Genomic DNA, 26037 nt, shown 5'->3' on the forward strand with positions numbered 1-26037 from the left:
CCAGGCCTCCTGATTTCTTTAATAGCTCCCGCTTTCTAGCAACTCAGAAAGTTAAATAAAAACTTGTTGAAACAAAACAATCATAATTTCTCGGCATGCTGAAGAGACAAAGAACCAAAAATATGGACTGCAAACTATTTGGCGGTATTCACTAACCTCAAAGTTTGAAAGCTCCCACTTTCGAAAGCACCAACAAAATTCCAACACCGTATTGATGCAGCCAATCGATAACGAACTAATTATTGTTTTAATTAACATGTTCCCATTGTTAAATCCATAATAAAGTAACAGATTTTACGAGAGAAATCGAAAGCCGAGATTACCCGAACCCGCATCCATACACGTGCTGCAACCCACACCGTCATATACGTCGAATCCTAGGCGCTCCTTTTACTATTGAAACCATACGCGCTACAAGAATGAATGATAAACGCGAAGCAACCATGGCCATGTTTTTTCTCTCCTTTATATACATTTTTATTCATTCTTTTCTTCGGTGTACCATCCCCACATGGCGAGCACGTAACTGCTTATTATCCCCTCTTTCTGTGGTAAATAGCTTTGATGAGTGTGTGCGTGAATTGCTATTACTTAGGCACGCCCTCGGAAAAAGCAACGCCTATTTTTTCTTGTAGTTTTCGCTTAGAGGGGATGATTCTTGTAGTTAGCTTCTGGTGGTCTGCAACCACGTGATTTAGGAAAATTACTCAGCGGGAAAGAAGTCAGCATTTGGTCGTCGTAGACGAGGGAAGCGTTTTTTCCCTCTTTGGTTTTGCTTCCGCCCTCCATTCCAGCTGAAATTCAGTTTGTGAGAAGCCTATTTCGTAGCCCAACACTGAAGCCGCAAAGTACAACCGGTTCTTATTGGTGTGTGAGAGAGAGCCGGTTGTTTTTATTTGCGTCTGCTTTCTTCCAACTTTTATTTGTGTAACTTGTGAGTGTATTTTATTCATGCTTTGCATCATAGCGTGTTCGCGAGCACAATGCTACGGTAAAAAAACGTAAAGCCATATAGAATTTTGAACCCGTCGCGTGTGATGCATCTCGCAGTAGTCCGGTTGTAGCACAAAGCGAGAGCTCGCGAGAGGACTTCGGCCACCAACGCCAACTACGTGTGTACTCAAGAAGCGTTCCAGTTCGATGTGTGCATTGCATTGTTTGTCATCGCGTTCGCGCCGCGTGTACCGTAATAAATTATTTTATATACGTGCGGTCATGAACATGATTATGATGACATTTAAATTTTAGTTTTATCGCGATATCACAACCGTTCGGATGCTTTCAATACCTTTCTCCGCGACGTGTTAAGCATGGTGAATGTGAAGTCCAATATTCCAATAAGATTAGTTGGAGCTTGCACAACAACGATAATTTTATGATCTACCGGAATCACATGTAAAATTTGCCAAACCTGTGAAAGATAACTAACCATTGTGCAACGAAGATTTACCACGTGAAGCTTCTATAAATAAATACAGTGAGATTCTTTAGCAAAAAAGTAGGAAGTACCGGCGGCATTTTTACTTGATATGATAAAATAGTGTATTAGTGAATGGTGTCGTGTTTTTGATGGAACATGTTTTTGGAACAAACCACTAGCATTGCCAAATAAAGGAAGAACGCATTGTCGAATAATAGTTAAACTCATCCGAGTGAATCCAGCCTGCCTATAATTTTGCCAATAGTAAACAAACAATGAATTTAGACTCGATTCCAAGGCCAGAAACGATTCACGTCGCAGCTCCAGGAGCTACAACACGTCCACCACAAACCATGCCCCAACGATCACCTTTCGCTATCCAGGAGCTGCTCGGGCTGAGCGACAGCTCCCGACCCAGTGGAGTTGTATCCGCCGTAACACCATCTCTTTATCCGGGCGTAGGACAATCTCCATTCTCAGCGGATCAGCATCAAATGCAGATGGCAGCATCGCGAATGGCCTATTTCAACGCTCATGCTGCTGTCGCCGCCGCTTTTTTGCCCCATAATATGGCAGCTAGCGCGGCCGGTGGTCCACTGCAACTTCATCACCAGAGTACTGCTGGTAAGTGTGAATTAATTGTACCTGTGTACATGTCTAGTGTGTAATGTCATATTATTCTCAAAACTACAATCACAGGAGCTCGGTAATAAATTATTTGAATTAAATAACTCTAAATAGTAATTTTCATCAACCACACCCATATTATAAGTTGTGTGGAATTACTGTAGCTTATCCCGACCAGAATGAAATAACAAAATTATAACAGAATACAATTTTCATAACAGATAATTATAAAATGTGTATATAATTGGTCTCAAAAGTAGTTAGTATATCAGAAAATTATAACAAGTAACAACGCGAGATATAGATTTGAAATCTTTTTGTTATGTGTTTCTGATCGGGATACTAGAAGTTAATCAGGAATCAGAAATTTGCTTCAACTTTTAACTGATGGAAAACAACTGATTTCAGTGATTCTGCATGCATAGATATTTTTAACCACCTAATAATTCAGGTGAAGCTTAGGGTCATTGGCGTGCGCAAGGGAGGGCTAGGGGGGGCTTTAGCCCCCCCCCCCCTAATGTTTTGGAATTTTTTAAAAACTTTTATAAGTATGATTATCATGTTCAAGACATACGAGAAACATATGAAACTTACTGCATAACTCATTTTGTTTAAACAAGCCATGTAATCTTTGAACGCCTCGATAAAATCAACAGTCGTAACAAGTTCGTTGAAATCAGGAATCTCGATAACAAGATAAGATTGCTGAGAGGAAGCGGTAACTGCAGCAAAGATTCGGTTACCGATTTAAAAATACAAGAGTGCTGGCGATCAATTTAATTTTTTGCTTTGACTAAATTTTTTAAACTTTTTATTGCAAAGGCACATATGGCGATTCCAGGAGGTATTACATGGAAAGTGATAACAAGAGAAACTTTCAACTTTCTTCTAAAAGTAATATAATATTAAAAGAACTTTTGGAATTGTTGATATATGTTACTTGTCTGGATAACAACTTATTCTGCTTCTGTTTTTTCCCTTTAATCACATTAAATTAGCTAGAGATTACTAAGTAGCAAAATTATAAAAATTCTAGTTATGAAAGGATTTGGAATATACAGATAGGAAATATGGCGATTCGCATGGTAAAGAAGGATGACTCTGCTGTTGCCGTGAGACATTTCTAGCTTTCCGATCTGTAAATATTTAATCCTTGCTCTCACTTGCGTACTATGGCTCTAAATTTCAATATCTTTACTTTCATTACTAAGTAATCTCTAGCTAATTAAATGTCGCTAAAAGGAAAAAACTGTGCAAGAACTCTTCTTTATACGAAGGAGAAATAGGAGAAAAGGTTTTTGTGAAGCATATAAAAAATGATAGTTTTTATTGTAATTTGTTATATTTTCACCGAAAAAGCAATACAAAATGATGATAAATATTGGGTTATTTGCCCTAGCATATAACCCATATATTGAAGTTTCATTTATAGAAAAAATTGCTTCTGAAACATCTGAAAACATTCCTTTAGGAAACTGAAAAAATACCTATATTAAATAGGTTAAACATAGTTTAATAGTGAATACCAAAAAATATATGTTTATATTTCATTTTTCATGGAAAGCATGAGATATATAATTCCGCCTTTAGGACAAAAAGTGTTGAGGAACGACCACCAAGAGATTGCCTGATCATAGCGTAGCATCAAATTCATAAAGCGATCAGTTCAGCAGTCACATGACTATCGGATAACAGGCGAGCAAACTGGTTTGATGTGGGGTGCCAACGAGCCACAGATGAGAAAAATCAGACTAGGAGCTTATTGATCACACTGGTTATATGTTGAAACAGTGTAATGAGTTGAAAGCCGCTGAAAAATCATGACGATCATGACAGGGCGCATAAGGCTTGAGAATTATAGACTAGCATGTTAGGGGCAGTGTAAAATTCAGGAGTTGAAAAAAACGGCACGAAGTGGTCGCTCACGTAATCTCGATGATGGTTGGAAAAGAAACTGCAATCTGAATGTTGGATGGCCGCATATGGCTTATCTACAGACTCGATTGTGATAATTATAGAGACATACCGCGCCTCAATATCGTTTATAAGGTACTCTTCCGTGTTCTGTTTAGCAAGCAGATTTTTTTTCTGTGATTACCCCAGCGGGCTACAAGAAGACAAACGACGAACCATTGCCTTATGACAATACTAATAGTGTCCTGGTAATAAAGTTAAAAGTTAAATTGAAGCATGTACTCGAAAATACGATTCTATACAGTGTACGAAGAAACGAAACCATAATCACATGCTTCTTGGTTTCATGAAAGACTTCGGAATTGACGTCGATTACAAACTTGTCAAAAATGTAACTTGATATAACTTCTGACAAAATACTACTAAAACTTTATTGTTAAATACTATGATGAAGAAAAGAAAATGGAAAATGACTCCATGCATGCTTACGACGAAAAGCTTTTGGGCATGTAGCGCGCAGGAGAGAGATTCGCTAGAATTATCCTTCTCTGGTCTAGTAGTTGAGACAGCCAATAAAACTTCAAGTGAGGCGTTCTCAGCTTAGGGAAAATTAGGGCAACTAAAATCTTCGCTATTAGTTAAAAGATACCTTGCATCCCCCATCGAAAGTTTAAGGGGGACATTGGAGGCCTTTTTTGCCGGATCCAATTTGTGGATATTTTAGGACATTGAATGGTTATTTTGCATATAACTTCATATCAATACGATATATATGCATTTCTAATAAATTAATCACAAAGCTGGCGTTCTTAGCTTTAAAATGGCATATTTCAACATATGTTTCATCTAAAGTTCAGCAAAGATACGTACAGTTGAGAAAATGCACATGATATGTCTATTTTTCATAACTTCTATCTTTAGACATCCATATTACACAGTTAAGTTAAATATTTTTCCGAGATACTCTTCTTAGCTACAGTTTATATTAATACTCAGTAAAGAATTGAATTAAATTGGAGTTGATGCAATTTTCGATTTTGCCTCCCCATAGTGCATGGTTTGCATAAAATACCCGGATTCTTCGGTCGTTATAAATAGCACTGGTTTACGAAAAAAATTGATTTCTTTCCTAACTATGTTTTCTAAATGTCTTTTGGACCAGTCACACCCACCTCGAAAAGTGTTAATATTTTTTTCCTACAGAAAGACTATTTTAAACTTGATTCTCGGAGTTGTTCAGAAGTTTTTGTTAGTTTCCATTTTTCTTATAAATACAATAGAGATTCACCCAAACCTATAGATAGGGATTTTTTATAAAGTATAATTGTAATATTTTGGTGAAAATCTTGGTGAGAATGCACATATTATTCTGAAAGTAGATATCATAAAATAAAATTTAAAAAATTAAAAGTAGAATCAAATTATTTTTTAAGCCTAAAGCCTATAGTTGTTACGGAATTTAATTAGCAGTCCCTTGCTAAGGGGAAGTATATTTTTCAATATTAGCCATAGTACTCAAGGGAGAGCAAGAAGTTGAATGGTGAAAGTTTAGAAAGGCGTGGAAAGGGTCATATGAGCAAGCTTAGAGTTTACCTGCGACTTAACCCTTTGTCTGCTACCGTAGGAGTCAGGATCTTTTGGCATTGGAAATGTGGATCACCTGAGTCTACGGCATGTCCGAACAAGCTTAAAGTAACTTGTTACTTCATGCTGTCGGAACCGACAGCGATATGTGCAGTGCGAACAGATTTCAAGTAATGTTTGCTGTCCAGAAGGTGCCATCGTGTTGTCGAAGCGGTGCCGGAAACTGCGTCAGGACTTCATGAAGGCTTTCAAAGCTAATCCAGGACTTTCGGGCATGGATGTGGGAAGTTTTCTTCAAGTACAGGTCTATCAAGCAATAGAACTGGACCGTAAAGCAAAGCATTACGGCCAAAATCGCGGGTCTGAAAAACGTATGTTCAGGATCTGAACACATTTAATAAATACAAAGGCTGATGAGACGTATGTCAAATTTAACTTGAAACAGCGGGACAGAGGCTTTATGTTGTCAAAGATCACTGAGATATTCCAAAGGAGTATAAATTTGGTGTTGCGGACAATTGCAGTAATGGCCGTAAAGCTCCAATTTACGAAAAACAAAACTTCAATGAAGTTGAGAATGTGTAATATTAATTTCTTCTAGATTTATAAAATAAATGAAACAACGCAAATTTCAATAACAAAATAAAATAACTGTTTCATAATCAAACTTATACCACAAATCTAACTGATAATGAAGGTCATAACTGAAAGTTTTGAATCTGTTAGCCCCCCCTAATGGAAAAGGCTGCGCACGCCTATGCTTAGGGTAAGCATGTTCAAATATCGAAAATATTTTGAACTGTCTTTTGATGAAACGGTATGCGAGGTGTTGCTATAAACTTTGCTTGGTGATATATATGTGCAGGGATCTACATGTAACGCATCCATCAGGAAAAAAGTCTTTCTAATACAACTGCATATTTTATTCATATAAAACTAACACATTTTTGTTCCCAAAAATTGCAATATATATTGCGTAAGGATACTTAGGTTGACTTGATTAGATGATCTAATATTCTATTGCAATACGGAAATATAGAATGTATAGAATCATTATATCTCACAATAGATTAATATAAAATTGTACTCGTGGTTTTATATTTTTTTTAATTTAAGACTAATACGATACGTGTTTTGCATGCACAACTTAAGAATTTTATTATTCTTCTACGAATTTCAAATTCAGTTCTAAACATATAACTAGAGTGAGTCTGGATATTACAGAGACAGTTCCTTCTTGTTCAAAAGACTGCTGAAATTTACAGACGTAAAATTCGATCTAAGGTAACTCCTCTTGCGAATAAGTCCGGAAGCACTTATGAAAAACCGGCCAATGACAAAGGTGTGCACTAAATACATTAAACAAAACAGATATATCAACCTCTACCGCCATATCAATATGTGTTCAAAATTTTGTACAATATCGTTCAAAGGTACTTTATTTTTGCATATCGTATTTTTTTATGTACTACATAGCTCATCACATCCATTGCAACACTAGTGGCATTTCTCTTTTAGTGAGATTCTTTTCTATAAAAAATCATAATAGACAATAAAAACAGTTAAACGGCCAAATTATTAGAATAATAGTCATAATTCACAAGTAGGCGCATGACGAATACTAAATGCTACTTATGAAATCAAAGTATCAGTTCCTACTTTCAGGTAGGACAAAATACATGCCTGTGGCAAGATCCTTGCATATGAGGTAACTGGTGACACATGATCTGCGGTGAAGTCTACTTAAGTAGGGGAATTATGGTTAAAACCGACACCTTAAGCTTAACACTTTTTCTAAGTTGCCACAAAACCAATAAAATTATAATTTTTATGCAGAATTCTTCTTCAGAAAATTCTTAACAAGACTTAATTTTTTCAGCGCTTCAAAAAATTAATTTCATTAAAAAATATTGGTTGTAAAACTTGGAAAACAAAGTGACTTTTTGTAAGCACTGCGGGTAAAACCGACACCCCATAGGGGTAAGATCGACACCCCCTTTAATTTATTTTCTCTCCACTTTATTAAAATATTTATCTTTATTAAAAATGAGATATATGCGTGATTAATAAAGTGTGAGTATGTATGATGCAAATATGTGCTTTTTATTGCTTCATCATGTAGTGAGGGGAAGAAAGTTCGAAAACGTAGTACTATAAATAAGAGTATTTTATGCTATAGGATTATTTATTGATATGAGTATTTCCAAATAATCCTTGCGCACATCATTGCAACCTCCAGTGTCATTTTATTTCATAAGAGAAGATTTTCAAGCGTTCTACGTTCTGCTAATTGGATTCATTCACTTGTAAGTGACACACACACACTTCTTAGTAAAACTATCTTTTTCAGATTTGATTTTTCGGACTCTGTTCATCAACGATCTATTGGAGTATACATAATATCATTGTCTCATTGTGATAAAATTCGTCTATGACAAACCAAGAGAACACTAGAAATTCGGTTTGATGACCTTTTTGCAGAAATAGCAAAAGCTTCGTTAGAATCAGATAAGCAAAAATTCCAATTTTTGATTTTTTAAGAGACTTACAAGAAATTATCACAATAAAAGTATTTTTGTGTATTTCTGCTAATACTATAGTGTTCTAATAGGCTAATTGAAGTGTCACAAAGATCCCCAGTATTTTGAAATGAATCGCAACTATACACAACCATCTTAACAGGGTGTCGGTTTTACCCTAACCATAGGGTGTCGGTTTTACCCCAACAGCGCAAATTTTTTTATAAAAGCAATTAAAAATATTGAATTTTTCAAACTCGTCTTCAATGCACCTAGTTGATCATAGGACAGGCCGATAATAATAGGTACTGAAAAATGGGGTGATTTGAAAAGCTTTCGTTCGGTTAAAACCTTAAAATCTACCAACGAAATTTTACATCCAGACGAGTATGAACGCTGCTGTCGAATGTTTTGTTAATTTTTATGACATTCGGCGCACTAACGTAAATCCAATTTTTCTTCAAATGCTCTAAATAAACGTACTAATAATATTGTATCATTATGAAATGAATAAAAATTTGATTTCTAGGAAAAGTTGTGGGGTGTCGGTTTTACCCACAGTGTCGGTTTTTCCCACAATTCCCCTATATTATCGTTTACCTTCCGTTCATTGATCAAATGAATAATTCAGACATTTAATTACATTTAATTTTATTAATTTGATTTTATTTAATTTTATTTATAAGTCATGCACATGTTGTTTACACATAATAATTTTCTTAAACAGCTATAACTTTTGGTTTAAATTAGATTTGCTCAAGTAAAGAAAGACTAATAATTGGGACTATAACCTTTCAGTTGAGCACTGGTAGTTTGCACTGACTGAATTCTGCTGGAACAGTGCGGCCAGGGATAGTTTCACTAAACGGTGAAAGTGAAATTCTTGAGCGTTTTTTCAAAACGTCATATCTACAATGAGTTACTCTTTGTTTATACTTTCTCTTTCGATTTTTACGGCGTCACTATAACACTTTTCACTTATTTTACAGTACAGATCGAAAGACGGTGGTTTTAGCTAGCATATTATGCAAAGAGCTGAGGGATAAATGTTAAAGTGACCGAATTATTAACAGAAGAGAAAGTAAACAAAGAGAGTAACTCATTGCAGATATGACGTTTTGAAAAAACGCTCAAGAATTTTGTTATATCTTCGTTGTTTCGAAATTGTAATGAATATGTTGGATTTGGATGTTTCGTGTTCCACTCGTCAGTAACTAACACCAACTTGCTGTTAGACAATATACCCAAACTAACACCAAATTCGCATTAGACATTAAATCCAAACAGTCCACATAACATGTGTGAGCACCTAACGAAACTGGCTGTGATGTCTCGGTTAGCCAAACACAGAAGCTCTGGGCCAATTTTAATGAAAACGTATTAAGCCTTTCAATTTAAACTGTCATCTAGTATCTGTTCCACGCAATTGGACTATTAAAAATGCTAGAAGAATCGTGTAAAATATCAAAAAATAAAAATTGACGAGTTCATAGTACACCGGGAGAAGCAAGTTTGCGTGACGTCGACTTCAACGCCTTTGGAATGCAATAATGTTATGAAAAAGTCAGCTGACTGAAAGCCTAACAGTAACAAGTCAAAATAATGTTACATATTACGGGCAATTAATATCGTTAATACGCCAGTATATGTGTGTTTGAGGTGGTAAACAAACATTTATCAAACAGTAACGTTTGCTATTGTATCGATCTGTACAGTCGAGTCGAGCTAAAGAAATAGAAAATAATGACTGACATTGCCTGATTATCTGTTGCCATATATTAACATTTGACAGCCATCATGCCAAATTGTTAACATTATTATTAGCGTTGCCAAATTCACCTAAACAGAAACATGTCGAAGTGTTGTAAGTTACCCCGTTTGACGTATAAACTCTCATAGTAATAGACCCGCGGATATAAAAACCGCCAAACTGGTATGTTAAGCTGGCATCACTCAAAAATGGGCAAGCCCGAACGTGCTTGATTGTTTTCGATCATCTGTTATTATGCAAATAATATTTAACGGCAAAATACGAGAAAGTAACTGATTATGGGGTTTTTAGCTTAGATATACCATTAAATTAGATTTATTTACGTTAAACGAAAAAAAATGATTTCAACACCACATGCATAAAAATTCGTGGGAGAATCGCAGATAAATCTATCAAATATTCAGAAACGTCGGTATCTATCACAGATAAAAACTTCAATTGACGTGGGCAGAGAGCGCAATATCCCAAACTGCTCAAAATACTAAAAATTGGCTGCGAAGTTTGTTGAAACAGAATGGAATGCAATAGAGTCTGTGTGTTATAGAGTCCCGCGCAGGGGAATGCGCAATGCGCATTAAATGATGACTACTTATTTGTTTCTAGCAATCACAGTTTTTGCTGTAACTGTAGCCGGCTACCCAGAGTTTGAAAAGAACCAAAAACTAAACAAAATCTTTTCTTTTTCGAGTGATCGTGTACTCGAAGACTAACTAAACAACTACCTAATAAACTATGCTTTACAGGTCGCAGCGCTTGCTTGGAGTGAATTCAAGACCTTATACCCTTCTGAACCCCCAACTCCGCGACACCTATAAAAAGTCTGATGAATCGTCGTCCTTCCATCAAATAGGTGGATCATCAAAACTTCCCATCTACCTTATCCTTCATCCTTCTTCGTGAATGACGGAGATTTGGCGGCCGCCAATGATGGTTATCATGCTGCTGAGGTTTAAATATGGGTCGAATTGTTATGAATTCCTACCTACTACCATTTCCTAAGCAGCTCTTATTAGATAACACGGTGATACAGTGATTTTGTACTTTTCAAGTGACCTAATATGGGTTGTAGATCTCATCTAAAGCAACACAAAGTAATGTATAAAAAATGGTGCATACTCTCAAAATCTTAATTTATAACAAACAAATTATTTTTCAGAACTTTCGGCACTAAATTTTTTTTACGCGGTCATTTTTCAATCGATTTTGAATTTTGGAGTGTTCTGGAAAAAAGAAGAAATGACCCATCCAATGGTATGCTGTTATATGTTCTTTTGTTAAAAATACTATTCTGTTTTGTGACAACAACATTAAAACAACCATAATTCAGCAATTTTATAATATATAAATGAATAAAATGTCTTGTTTAGTCGATTGAAATATTTTGCCATAATATTAATTCTATCAACACAAATACTTTTCTTGCATGTTCTCCGAAACAAGAATGTTTGTTTACTTTGCACGATAGGTGGCCACCCACATGTTCGATAGGAAAATTCGGTTTCACTGTCGGCGCACCTTAAAACATAAACAACGCCTTTGGAATGCAATAATGTTAAGTTCCGAGTGGAATGTAAACAGAACGACCAACTGTCACAATGTGCAGTTTTCCTTACGCAACATACGCCTATCTTTCTAACTGCAAAGTAGGGTTCGCCGCGATTGCGGTAATTACCGCAACCGCGCGGTATTTACCGCACCCGCACCGCAAATTCTGCGATGCGGCGAGACACTTTTTCCCGCAGATGCGGTGCGGGAAAGAGCTTCTACCGCGCGCTTTTACCGCAACCGCACCGCAAAAAAATAATTGATGAAGTCTCACGTTTGCGTTAAAAAGTGGATTAAAACTAGGACTTCGAACCAATTGAGAAAGATGCAACTAGATTTATTTCCTTAGCAAATGCTTAGCAATGGCATTGTTAGGAAAACCCCTTTGTGAGCACTTTCGAGTTTTACTTTTCACCCTACAATAGAGAAACATAAAAAACTTTGAATTGACATAATTTCCATTGACTTGCTAATGATTGGAGAAGAAATCGAAATATAATAAATATTCGACTTATCGCTACTTGCTTTCGCACATTTTGGTTATTCTAAATTGATAAACAGACTGCTATTACGAAAGAAAATCTAGCTGTGTCCGAAATAATTTGACGCTATTGTATTTTTTCGACATATTTTGGACACTAGTTATTTTATACTTCTAAGTATAACTTCATAAACTAACCATTTCAAACAAATGAAATGCAAGATCCAAATACAGACAAAATTATTAGATAATTTAAAAACAATAAATTTGTGCTCTTAAATCCAATTTAAAAGTGCATCACTTCTCCCGATTCCTGTTGGAAATCGTGGAATTATGAACCGTTTTCGATATCAATTTTTCAACTCTGAATTTTGATTAATTTAAAGGAATTAGAGATGAACTAATTATGCTGGGACTTAAACACAACCCATAGAATATAATTATCTTCATCAAACCAAACAAATTTGGAGTAATTAGCAGTAAAAGAGAAAAATGTATGAAAAGCGTCCAAAATAAGGAAGGGTCCAAATTAGGCTGATTATTCTAGTGAAAGTTAGCTCAGATGCCAAATACCATATTGTTTGACTTCCGTCCACTTCAATTGAAGTTTTTGCCATTGGCTCTTTGGGAAAATATTAGAGGAAAATACGTTAAATGCTAGAACATTCGAAATAGCTTTTAGAAATTCACAGTTCATACATTTTTAAAAGGAGCAATTTTAGTATTTGAATGAGAATACATCTGTTTCTTGAAAATACGAAAGTTAGAATTTTGGGATATTTTGTACATAAAACCCAATATTTTTAATAACATTTCTGCTGTATGCTACAAATCATGCATTTTTCGCAATTTTTCTAATGTTCAATAATTCTGTACCGGTTGAGACCGGACTCCTGATTAGAATGTATAGAGCATATTTTTATTATTTTCGTCAAATATGGCGTCGTTCTTATTGATGAAATACAATATGTTTTTATTTCACTGTATTGTAATATATGCGCTACTATATAGAAGCACTGGTATTTCGACTTTAAACTTTTTTTGGTGGATTCCTTTAAGAATGAAAGGTGGTTTTTACTACGTAAATGCGGAAAACATCCATTTCATTTTCATATGTCAAAAACATTGAAAATGTAAAAATTTAAAGAAAAAATATGCAGCTTCATTTCATATTGCATTCTTATTCCATTTTTTCAATTAACTGAAGGGTTGCTAAAATAAAAATTTTCCTATTACTGCAGTAGAACGCTTTTAAATATATAATGTTGTCCTTAAAATATACGGAATTTTATTAATAGAAAATGCGAAAGTTGATTTTTTTTTCTTTTTTTAGGAGTCTCTAAAGTTAAATTTAGTGTGAATAAGAATAACATTTTATTATATATGGTTAAACAAACGAACAATTTTTCTACACTATTTTTAAAAATACAAAAAATTGCATTTACCGCATTACCGCGCGGTGCGGTGCGGTAAATAAAGTGCGGTTGCGGTAAGCGGTGCGGTTTTATTATTTTCTTGCGGTTGCGGTGCGGACAATCCATTTACCGCCCACATCCGCACCGCGGCGAACCCTACTCCAAAGCCATGAAAATAAAGATACGAAAAACACTAACAGCGACTGATTTAACCCACTAATATCAATAATCTGATAAAACGCTCAGACGTAACAGTTCCCCAAAGCCAAGACAATTATGCGTAATCTGAAAAAAAAAAAACACTTCTTATAGACAGTTATATATATAGTTATATTCACTCTCTGTGCAATTACTGATTGACCGAATGATTACATCTCATATTTACTTATCTACCGTCGCAACTGCATCCTATGTTTCAAGATTTCGGAATTAAATGAGTGGCATTATTTTCAACATAGTTGGATATATTTGATACAGCTGGCTTTGTTGTGGATGCTATGCAGGGGCAAACATGTTTTTTTTCTTCAAATCAATAAAATACAAAATTCCTCCGCCTTTATTACGTTTGAAAGTCGCACCGTAAATACCCCACATCGGCGTAGGCCGCGGTAGCATGAGGCTATGAAACTTAATACTTTTCAATAGGTCCTTTGTGAACGGATTTCTCCGTTGTGTTTTTCGCATGTTTCGCAGTCAAATTGAATGCATTAATTAACTTTACCATTGCTTATTAATTCATCAGCACAGATAGAATTTCTGTCCAGGCCAGGGCCGTATGTTCGTTACTCATAATACAGTCTCAAGTGCTGTCGGACTAATGTCCTAATGGAACCCTAGTGGTTTGTCTCTTATGGGTCGCTTTTGCGCTCAAGAAAGCTAGAAATGCTGAGTTTAAAAAAACATCGTCCTTAAAACCGCCTGGTGCTTACGGTCTGACCGTGCACAAAAGGTAATAAAACATCTGAGATTAACCCACTTTTTATCGCTGAAATTATGCTAATATTTTTGCACCAAGTGAAGTTTCCTCGCGACCGTTGTGTAGTGGTTTGTGCCCAGAGCTAAACTTAGTTAATCAGAGGGTAGAGTCTATGCAAGAGCTGAAGTACATCTCTGGAAGCTGTTAGCATAGCAGGAAAAATTAGAAGCGCGAAAAATAACTCACAATCCAGTATTAACATAATTGAAAACAAAAACTTCATACCTCGGCACAGTGGATAATGAGAGAAAGAAGTGTCGCGTAAACTTGCCATATTGTGCAGGACACATACAACCTCTACATACGATGGTGTGTGTGTTGGTGGTTGAGACTGGAATGCACCACGAGTACTTTCCCTATCGGCAGTGAAACGCAGGGATGGCAGTTTATCAGTTTATTAACTGGCTCATTTGTCTTATTCCACTTACACATATTTGTATTGTTTGCGCAATGTGTAAAACATCTATTGAAAAATATATTATTGTTAATTTTTTATTATTACATTACGACGATGGAATCGTTCTCTCTGCTCACTATATTTTGGATCTTACTGCATACAGTTACGTCAATCCATGTTTTGGCAACCATTCCCTAATAGTCTACGCAGAACATTGATATGACCCTTATATGTTCAAGCTTACAGTGACATGCTTTGTACTCTTTTTTGGCAAAGCTATTGCAAATTAGATGACAATACCCCACATATTAAAAATCGGAAACTCTCGGGAATCAATGTAAAGCCTTAACATGTAAGGGTTAAAAATTGTTGATGAATGGATCCTTCATGACGGAGAGCTTTCCCACCCAGCCTGCTGAGCCAGTGGAAATATGTAATCCCCTTTCTCTAGAAATGCAAAAACCTGCAGTGATTTACCGTATGCAAAAGTCTACTCGTTAGTATGAGTGCGTTGGAACAAATCTGCCTTTACCGTGTGCTGATAGCAACCAACATTGACAGTACAAACCAACACGAACATTAACCAGAGAAACGACGGCATCATCTGTTCGTTTGCCGCAGCAAGCAGCCACTAGTATCCGCATGAGGAGATCCGAATAGTGTCGATCCTTCAGAATCCTTGATGCACAATCATAACGGGGCGATGGAAATTGAAGTTTTGAACAGTGCGTCCTGGCGAACAAGCCCGTTGAAATACGTCGGCACCTATTGCTCGATTATGGGCGTGAAACCGTTCGTGCCAACCGGGTTGCACTGTGGCAATTATCAAGAGGTGCCAGAGCATAAATCATCGTTGCAAGTACAGGTGTGTTCCGGTTTTATCACGTTTGCCTTTGTTTCGCGTTTACCACTCCAGCGCCTTACGTATGCCCTTGCCCTTGTCCTGTTACGGCTGCTGCACCCGGCACAAAGATACAAGGTGCTGTGCTCTTTTTAGATGAATACTGGAAAAATATTATTAAGCGCGAATTTCGTTGTTGATTGTGCTTCCGCTAGTGAAATGCTTCTGCGTGGGCGCTGAGCTAATGTGGAAATGATGATCATTTTTGAGACGTTTTTACAAAGCAAACTCGAGATGTCTGCCTCCGAGTTCAGAGGACAAATACAATGTTGTTTAGGGGCTCGAAATTTCGTGATTAACACCTCTATGCATAAACAATGGTTTCTTGCAGCTAACAATGGTTCTATAACTGAAACAATTTCGCAAATTTAGGTTCTATAGAAAATCCGTTTAATCCTACCAGCTGCTGTTTGGTGCTTTGAAGACTAGAAAGTTCTTTGTTGTGAAGTTAGAAAATGATTTTATGGATGTTGCTCAACTTGGCTTTCCTATTCCACGCAGATAGTTCACTATATGCAGCGACATTTCATTTCTTGCATATTTGAACTTATTGGCGGAAAGCCAAATAAAAAAACCATCGATTTCACCAGTCGATGTGAAAGGCGTCATGCTACTTTCTTTTATTTGTTCGTCTGTTCTACAGCATTCAGCCAAGGTCCATGTTAGTCAATACAATTCGAAAGTGTTACTGGTACTTTCTCTGAATCTCAGCAAACGTCTGGTTCACGTCAATTTACTGTTTCCACTCAACGATTTTCTAACACACAGTTTCATAAAAAATAAACTTTCGACAATTATCTATGTATATATCGGCTTATGTCACCTAGCAATTACGCAAGCATTTATATAGGTGACATTGTTGGCCAAAAGGCTTTAGGATAGGAGATAGGATTTCTCTGAAAACTGGGTACGGTGGACAGGCCCATGCGAAGAAAATTCTCAAGGGAGACGTTTTGGTTTGTTTCGTTCCTTATATAAGGAAGGTATAAAAACCCTCAAACGTTGAAGATCTCTTCCGAGTCCCGGAGGGCTGAGTCTTGTGTCGACTTGGCTCAACAAATTGGGTCAATGTCTGTTATTGAAAAGAAATCTTGATCAAACACCCCCACTTGCTGGCTCATGGTAATGTCGGATTCTTACTGTAGTGGTTTGTAATAAGCCTACCGACTAAGCCTAAACCTCTTGTTCCATCCAATTCTTATTCTTCCGGGGCCATAGTTAGGTATTTCTTCAGGATTGTGCTCTTGCTCTTTTTTATTTTGTGTTAATCGTTCGTGTTTTTCCGCTGATGCTTTGATGTTCTGTTTCTTTCTGTCCAACATTCGTGGTATTACTACCTGACCAGGTCAACTGCAAATATCGTTCCCCAACGAGACGCGAAACGATCCAGAAATGCCGGACATATCGACTTACATCTCTTTACAACTATCTTCGCTGGGTTTCTCATCCTTCTTGGTGATATTCATTCAGGGTTTTTTGGAAGACTTGTTTCTAGAATGACCGAACTCAAATGACATTATGTGTCAAAACGGCTCGTAGTACAAAATTTTTATTCCTGATCAGGAAATTACGAAATTGTCAAAAGCAATTCCAAACTTTCATGGGAGGAGTTTGTACCCCCAAAACCCTCCCATTGTGCACGGGCCCGACAGAGGACGTATTCTTGGCCGGCGTAGTCTTATTTCTTGAAAATGTAAAACATTGACACTACAAACTTTAGAAATAATTATTGTCGCTGCCGCTTCATAGCGAGCAGGATCAGTATACTACTAGATTGTAAGTTATACTTTTACCAGTATTGGGGCCAGGTTTATTTGACCCGGTTGTCATTTCGTGACAGTACGGTATAGATGCATGATTCAGTGATTGGACCAATACCACTGCCCAACTTCCGAATCATATTCACTTGTTGCAACATCTACCTGGCCAAAATGGGATAGTATATAATGTATATAATGGCACTGTTCTCATATATTATTGCCTGTTTGATTGGTAAAATCAATTTGACATATTTTTACTTTCAATTGCTTTTAAGTTGGTTAATGGTCCAATTATCGGGGACAACCATAAAGCTATAAAAAAGTTAAAAATTGAAAATTGTGCAGCGAATCACGACTGTACTCGCAAAAATACAAAAAGGAAAAGTTCGCTGCAACTACCGCGTAATCACACCTTCAAGGTATATTCTCAAACTCTGTACGGCAAGGTACCATCAATAACTAGAGAATGCTTTGAGCTGTACCGGATTTGCGCATGCGCGTCCATGGATCAGATATTTCTTAGACTTGTCGCGAATACAACATGCTGCAATAGCACATGTTTATAGATTTCAAAACGAATGGAGTCAAACGTTCAATTACCTATTCGATCAATTCGGTCCTCGTGATGCTGCTAATGTCCAAGATTCAAAGCTTTCTCAAACCTGCAATGGTTCCGCATTCCACAAAAACATTCATATAAGCACGCGCAACTCGAAGCAGGCGAGCTCTTTACATGTTTCAGGAATCAATTATTAAGAAATACCTATAAAACCAAATCACAAAATCCTCCACGGCGAAATCCCAGCCTGTAGACCTACGACATCAAATAGAACATCTAGGACCTAGGAGATCAAAACAGTCTTTAAAGGGGGAATATCATATATGTTGTATGGTTAAAATAATACTGAATCTTTGCGCGGGGTTGAAAAAAAACATTTCGATATTAAGGCTTGAACTTTTTTTAATCTGTAAACTTTTTTATAAACATGTATTTTTTTACTTGAACAAAATATCGTTTGGGTGATATTAACGTAAAAAATAGGCATGTTTTTTCAGTTGGCGATTTAGCAGCTTGATCGATTTCAAGCTCAATGTGAACCAAAATAAAAACAATTCTAATATTTTTGCCTAAAAAACAATAAAAAAATGTACATACATTGTTTCAGTTTTTTTTAAATAGGAGATTTTTTTGTTTTGTTGCACATTGAATAGGTCACATCACTGAAAAAATGAGTGATTGTTATTCAAGGGCAACTACAAGAGACGAAATCAGGGCTGCCATTTACCATTTCACGGAGCGCATGGTCGACTTTACGCATTAATATCTCCCAAAATTTAACCTGTTTCATGGAAACCACGCACAAAGATTCAGTATGATTTTGACTGTTTATATCATATATAGCTTAAACGTGCCAATTCTTTTCTTTGTTTTACATTTTGAATATCTTAAAGTTAGAGGATTACATAATAATTTTTTTCATATATAATGAAACTAAAGAAGCTTCACAGCTAACTTATACATATACAAGAGGGGATAATATGATATTCGTAAGATTAGGGGGGGGGGGGGGTTATTTAGTGTGTTTTTTGTGTAGTAATGCACATTAGAATTTTTTGCAGAGAGATTATTGGTGCAATTAATTATTAACTAAGCGGGACATTTTACAGCCATATTAAAACTAGGAATAACTAAAGGAAGTGATTGAATTTTATTAAGATTAGAGGGGGGGGGGGGTTAATTAGGGCTATTTTTATGATTAGTAGTACTGGTGGGCTTTCTTTACGAGAGTATATATTGAACAACTACAACTAGAACAGACAGGGAGGCAAATAAGTTTTGGGAAGATATATACACGTGGGGGTGCGGTGAATTCCTACATCTGGGTATCAGATACAAAGCTGACAGGGTGAAGAAAGATTTCCGGCATCGGGAAATCAACGGAAAGGATTACAGACTCGGACGTTCTTCATCAGCAAGCCTCATGTGCTTTCGTAGTACGGCATAGATGTAGATCGGCAGCACACCGCGTTACGCGTGTGATATTTTGTTCTGTAGGTCCCGTGTTTGTTGGCTCAGTCGACAGAGATGTTTTGTGTCAGTTTGAATCGCATCAAACAATCGTTTCTGTACGGTACAGGCGGAAGAGCACACTTCTGAGAATGATAAGGAAAATAATAGGGGCAGCTAAATCTGTATATTATTTTCAGGAATCTATGACATGTATGAGAGAATGCGGCTTACCAGTACATCTCAAACCGACGCATTGGGTGATCTTCCTCGGGCCCGAAAGGAATCCAATAATTGATATCTGGCAGAACAGTACTCGGCGTATGGCTAGACAACATGTTCGATATCGTGATGATCATTACCACAAGCGCAGATACGGCTATTTGCAAGCCCAATACATCAGAGGTGAGTGTCTAGCGTGTAGTGATTGGACATGAGCCGAAACATCACACTAATGAAATCCCCACATACATCCATTCCTCTGAACCAAAGTTTCGTTGACACTTCGGGATGACAGAATGTAGCCACCGTCTTAACTCTCCATTGCTCTAAGATTTCTGCCAACATTCTAGCGCCCTCTAACGAGAGATATTGAAAAAATCATTTATGCAGATTGGTCTTTCGTATATGTCACCTTCTAAAGTACCCGCCTTAGCTAAATAGTCCGCTTCTTCATTACCTGGAATGGAGCAATGCGAGGGAAACCAAACTGAGGTAATCTTGTACGATCTCACATACAACGCACGTAGGAGTTCTCAGATTTACCCAGAAAAATATGAAATGGGCTTTCTAGGTTTCATTAAACGGAGAGCTTCTATTGCGCTGAGGGTACCCGAGACAATAAAATAATGATCGGTAGGCAAAGTATCAATAATCCCAAGGGTATACTGAATAGTAGCATGTTCTGTGACGTAAACTGAAGCAGGATAATTGAATTTGAATGAGGCGGTGAGGTTTTGAATGAATATACCGAAGCCAATGGAGCCGTCGAGGTTTGACCCGTCGATGTAAAACATCTTGTTGCAGTCCACTTCTCGAAACATACTATGAAAGATGCTTGGAATCACTTGCGGACATATGTGATCAGGGATTCCACGAATCTTGTCTTTCATGAATGTTTCAAAGCATACAGTTGAATCAGAAGCATGAGAGAGATTAACACGGTTGAGATATATGAAGAGGGATTGATATTTTGTGCATGTAATCGAAGTATAAGGACATAAATCGGGTTTGAGAATTGAGCTCGACAAGCCTCTCGAAAATTGGAATTACTAATGGGTTCAAGGTATCGCATCGGATGAGCAACCGATATGAGAGGTCCTAAAATCGATTTTCGGCGGAAGTACGACCGTCAGTACTTCTAGACTTATCGTATGTGTCGAGTGCATGCAACCCAAGGCAATACGCAAACAACACTACTGGATTCGCTCCAGTTTGATGAAATGTATGTTCACAGCGGAGCGAAAACAGAAATTTCCCGTACTCCATCACCGACAATCTTGTTATTCGGTACAGCCTGATCAGGTCTCCTGGGTGGCTCCCCACCATGTTCCGGTTATTGCACGGAGAAAGTTGATCCTTTGTTGGCATTTCTGTTTCAGATACTTAATATGACATCCCCAGGTACCGTTATAGTCGAACCAGACCCCGAGATATTTGAAAGTTGAAACCTGAGCAATAGTTTGATCCATTAATTGAAGCTGTAGTTGCGCTGGTTCACGGTTCTTTGAAAAAACGACTAGCTCTGTTTTCTTCGTGGAGAACTCGATACCCAGCTGGCAGAGGGAATAAAGGCGCTTTAACCTAGACTTATTAGCCAGGACAAGATGTCCCATCCCAAAGGACCAAAGGAGTGACATTAACCTTCTAAGCTAAGTCACTCCCAACGATTTATATATCCCCTTTAAACTGAAACGGTCGGTACGGTTGTCCTCGTTTCTTCCTCCTTTAAGATTCAAAACAATTCGTTAATCAAATTATTCATTAAATGAATAATTTAATTGCCGTTCAATTTTGAAACATCTCCAAACCAAACTGTGCACAGTAGGCCTGGCCGTTGTAATATTTGTGGTATATGAAATTATGCTAATATTGACAAGAAAAACACTACAGAATAACAGCAGTGTTTTTCAGGATGCTTTCAATACTGACTACGTAAGGGTTAGAATAGAATAGAATATAACTCGATACCCAGCTAGAGGGTCCAAACAGACAAATTGTCAAAGGTATCTTGCAATGGTCCCTACAAATCGACAGCTTTGGGACCTGTAATTCTGTCATATGATAATTTCATTGGTGAATAGTTCGTTAAAATCGGTGAATCAAGTTGCCAGTAGTATTTTTTTAAATAAAACAGGTTTAAAGCTTCAAATGTCAATATTATGGTCAAAATTTGTTTTCGCTATGAGTATCTGGAATTGGATTTTGCAATGCCCAATAGTACCAAAAAATTGGATCTTCCATCGAAATTGTGATTTTACCTAATTTGGGTAATCTGTTTGAGCAATTTAAACTCAAACTAAAACGCTTTGATGATTACATTGCTTCATTACAGTGAATTTTAGACACCGAGTCGGTGACGTACTACTAAGCTCCTTAAACATTGTGTTGTAAACGCCATAAATTTCCACATATAATTGGCATTTGTAAATGCAAATCTCCGATTTCAATCACAAAACATTTATGTCACGGTATTAGTTATCTCAATTCTGTGACTTTAGTTGTGTTTATAACCCGAGAAAAAGCCAAAAACCACAAATTTTGTTAGAAAGAAAACCATCAGAGAAACATATCGAGGAACACAATTCAATCAGTACAATTTTCCACAGTACCTCGCAACAAGTTTGTTGATTCCTTTGAATACACTGCGAAATGTGGGCCGTTTAGATAATTGCCTTGCACCAGGCCTCCGAATCCACTGACAATACAAAGCATTACTATCAACTCATCACACTAAATTAAGACAAATTTTGGAAACAAAACAAAACGAAACCCGCTTGCGCCTCTATTCTTTCAACTTCTACATTGTTCACACCTCGTTGAGTGCCGAAAGAAAAACAGCCCGATTCACCAGACAGCTGATCGAGCGTGTGAATTGTCGATTTCTAGCGTTCCATAAGTGGTAGCTGAGCCGGTTTCAAGGAACTACAATCCTAATCTCATTCGAAAACAATGTGATATTTTGAGAGCAGGTTCTGCCAACAACGGGCTCAAGCAGATTATCCTCTCGACACAACCGATGTTCACTTTAGCTTCTCGTATTAACAAAACCTTCGCACATATCCGAACAAAAAAGCAGGAAGGGAAAATAAAACCACCGCAAAATCTCGGACGTTTTCTGGCGAAATTCCGAAAACAAAACGCCTACAGATGTTTTGTGGTATGCCATCTTCGCACTTATGTCTCAATTTTCAGAAGCTTTTAATTTTTTTTTCTTCTCAACGCAGCCTCTTGGCGGGTAGAAAGTGGGTAATGAGAAAAGATGTAAAAAAAGTATAAATAAATTTCCTTTCATCAATTTGTAAAGAAAAGGAAAGTAGAATTAATCTTGTAAAATGTGAGAATAGAATCGTTTTGGCAAGAGACCTCACCTTTATTCATTGACATCCTATTAACAAGCTTGTACGTCAGAAGGTGGTTTTCGACAAATAAAAAAGCAGTGGAGTTCCTGCAACTGTTTTGGATTTACGTGGCAAAGAATGGTGTATTTTCGAGGCTTAGTCATTTGATATTTTTGGGAAGCATTTTAAGGGGAACGTGACGATGGTTTCTTTTTCTTCTGAACGAATTTTTTTGCGTTGTTTTTTCAACGTAGATTTTTGTTTCATAGATTTTCCAACATTTGAATAGTTATTTTGTTTGGTTTTGTATTACCGCGGTTCTAATTGCCCACGCAAAATTCAATTTAGGGGCCATCCATAAATGACGTAGCATTATATGGGGGAGGGGGGAGTTTTGCATTTTGTGATGATGTGTGACGACAGCGGGATAGGGGGTTATGTCATGCTACGTAGCTTTTTTAAAGGGGACCTGATGTCACGACAACCTTACCCGCTTCATCTAACTAACGTCGTTTTTTATTTTCATTTTATTTTGTACGGGGACAAGAGAGGCGGAGAGAGGGTTACCGTCAAGCTACGCAATTACCAGGGGGTATTTAGAGCTTTGTGACGAAATGCTACAGTGGGGGAGGGGGTGTTAAAAATTACTCAAAAAATGCAACGTCATTTATGGATGATCCCTTAGGTGCATAACATGGATTATTCCCTGACGTACGTGATGATTTTAATGATTTCACATCTTAACTGGGACTTGAACTTGAGTTTGTGTGACCGCCCTTGGTTCGAACTCCCTTGATGATCGGGACCAACTGAAATTGCATAGAGAATCAGTCCATCTAGAAATACCATGGTGTTTATTGATCACTATTGGCGCCGAATGTAGATAACGAAAGGCTAGGGAAGTACATAATGTTAGTCCAAAAGTTGATGTTGGAAGTAGACTACACTACCGCGCACACCACAAGTGTCACGGGAAGGATTTGTTATTAGTAGGGTTAGCGTTTCGAATGAACTGAACAAGATGTTCGGAGTCACCGGTCAGCAGAAGATTCTTTAAGCATTCAGTTTTATCAAAATCTTATGACGGTTATAGTAATGGCTTTAGAACAAGAAAAAAGGCGCATGGAAATTTTAAGCTTTCACCTCTAAAATCCAAATGCTTTTCATCGATGGAGCGATAAACACCACGAAATAACACATTCCACCTATTTTATACCGTCGCTGAATATCTTGAAACTTATAAATAGTATAAATAATGCAAAGAAGACAATTGATGCTTCTATCTATTCTGTATTCATCTCTCAAATATTACGAAGATCGGTTGACTATGTTGCGAGTTTTTACTCTAAATGTAAACAAAAGTCGCACTCACACCTGTCATAATTGTGTATTGATGACAAAATTTGTATGGCGTATCATAATCGTGCATGGAAAATTTTTCATAGAAAAAAATCATCAATTATTAACTTTTATACATATATTTTGAAAACGCCACTTTGTAGAGATTTTTTAGACAAGTGATGTGGCATATCTAACTCAGTTTACCCCAAAATGGCGTTTGTCATAAGATAGCACACGATGTTATGATTAATACTGCGTTCACACTACTAATTAAAACGTGTTTTAACGCTATCTTGATGGAATTTTTCTTGTTGATAATTATTATAACGTGTTTTGTCTCTAGCGTTTTGATACGTTTTTGTTGTTACAAATTATTAAAACACGTTTTAACTGTGTAGTGTGAACATAGTATAAAAGCTTTAAGTAGCTCCAGATAACCATTCGGTACGATGGCAGCGCCAGATAGAAGGCTAAAACAATATTGAACCGTTTGGGACTATGCAATGGGAAAAACGAGTACAAGAAAACTGTCCAAGAGTTGCTCACAACATTGTTCTGCTTAGTGATATTAATACTACGTTCACACTACAGAGTTCAAACACGTTATAATAATTAGCAACAAGAAAAACGTCATCAAGATCTCGTAGTGTGAACGTAGTATAACGATGAGACCTATATCATGTCTTAAACCAGACAAACGCCGATACAGAAATACATCCTTAAGTTGGCTGCTCCTGAGGGTGTATAGAAGAAAAAGAAGAATAATCTGTCGAAAAACAAAAAAACTTGTCTGACAAGCGATTTGCGTACTTTTGTAAATCCGGTTTATTTAGAAAACAGTTCCGTTTTTGGATTTTTGCAATAATTAATCCCAATGTTGCGAGAGCAAATATTATTCCATAAAATACTGCAGATTAATGGGAGTATTTAATTTTCTAATTATCTCATGATTGATGAAATTAATGGTCCAAATCGATAATTACATGACAGTACTGCACATACATATATAAGGCTTGTTCGTGACAAAATCTGCACATATAGATATCTTGAAAACAATTGAACAAACCTTACAGAAACATAAAAACTTGAAAGGTTGAACGAATTCCTTAGGTTATTTTTTTAAAATCATCGCAATTTCTGTATTTCTAACAGATCAATCGACGATGGCTTTGCGGGAAATATTGTAAAAACAGTCGCTTCGTAGCAACGAGCTTCCTCTATCAATATCCATTTATTTGCCTTGCAGAATACACGACAAAATGTTTTGTTTGATACGACCGATTTAGCTGAGACTTTCATCAATAGTTTTAGTAAATTGGAATTAACATTTTGACTTTGTTTCGTCAGTATGATATAGCTGACTTGATCGCATTAAATCTAAAAAGCAATATTAAGGGAAGTGCATCGAAGACGGAATATAAGATGAACACCCTCAGAAGTTCATAGTACTTACATACTACAGTTTAGTTACTAACAGAACAGCACACAAACCCTCTTGAGCCACACATCACATAGCTGTTATGGCAGCAGTCAAAAATATCAACAACAAAAATACAAAATTGGATAAACATGCTCGGAGATCTTAAGGTTTCGAGGGTTCCCGAGACGAATATTTCGTCTATTGACCTTGTAGCTCAGGGTGTTTTACGCTATCTGGCTGAAAAAACGGTGGAACATCTTCGACTATTAACTACTTAAGTCAATTTAATTGTTCATTATGATGGTACATCATTGTTGGCGACGGTGCTCAAGTATTAACTATTGTTTGGAATTTTTATACCTGTTCAATTACCTGTTCAATCAAAACGCCTCGAACTG

General features: G+C 36.9%; 1 protein-coding gene across 3 annotated transcripts in view; it reads left to right on the plus strand.

Annotated features, from left to right (window-relative positions):
* Positions 1-734: 734 nt before the first annotated feature.
* The window catches only part of LOC131693974 (visual system homeobox 2-like), a 251652-nt gene continuing 226349 nt past the window's right edge, over positions 735-26037 (plus strand). For all 3 annotated transcript variants that reach the window (XM_058982289.1, XM_058982287.1, XM_058982288.1), the window contains exon 1: positions 735-2044. In XM_058982289.1, the coding sequence (XP_058838272.1) occupies positions 1696-2044 (349 nt within the window). In that variant the 5' untranslated portion in view covers positions 735-1695. The remainder of the gene's footprint in view (positions 2045-26037) is intronic.

This window comes from Topomyia yanbarensis, chromosome 3 (genome assembly GCF_030247195.1).
Source record: "Topomyia yanbarensis strain Yona2022 chromosome 3, ASM3024719v1, whole genome shotgun sequence".
Lineage (NCBI taxonomy): Eukaryota > Metazoa > Arthropoda > Insecta > Diptera > Culicidae > Topomyia > Topomyia yanbarensis.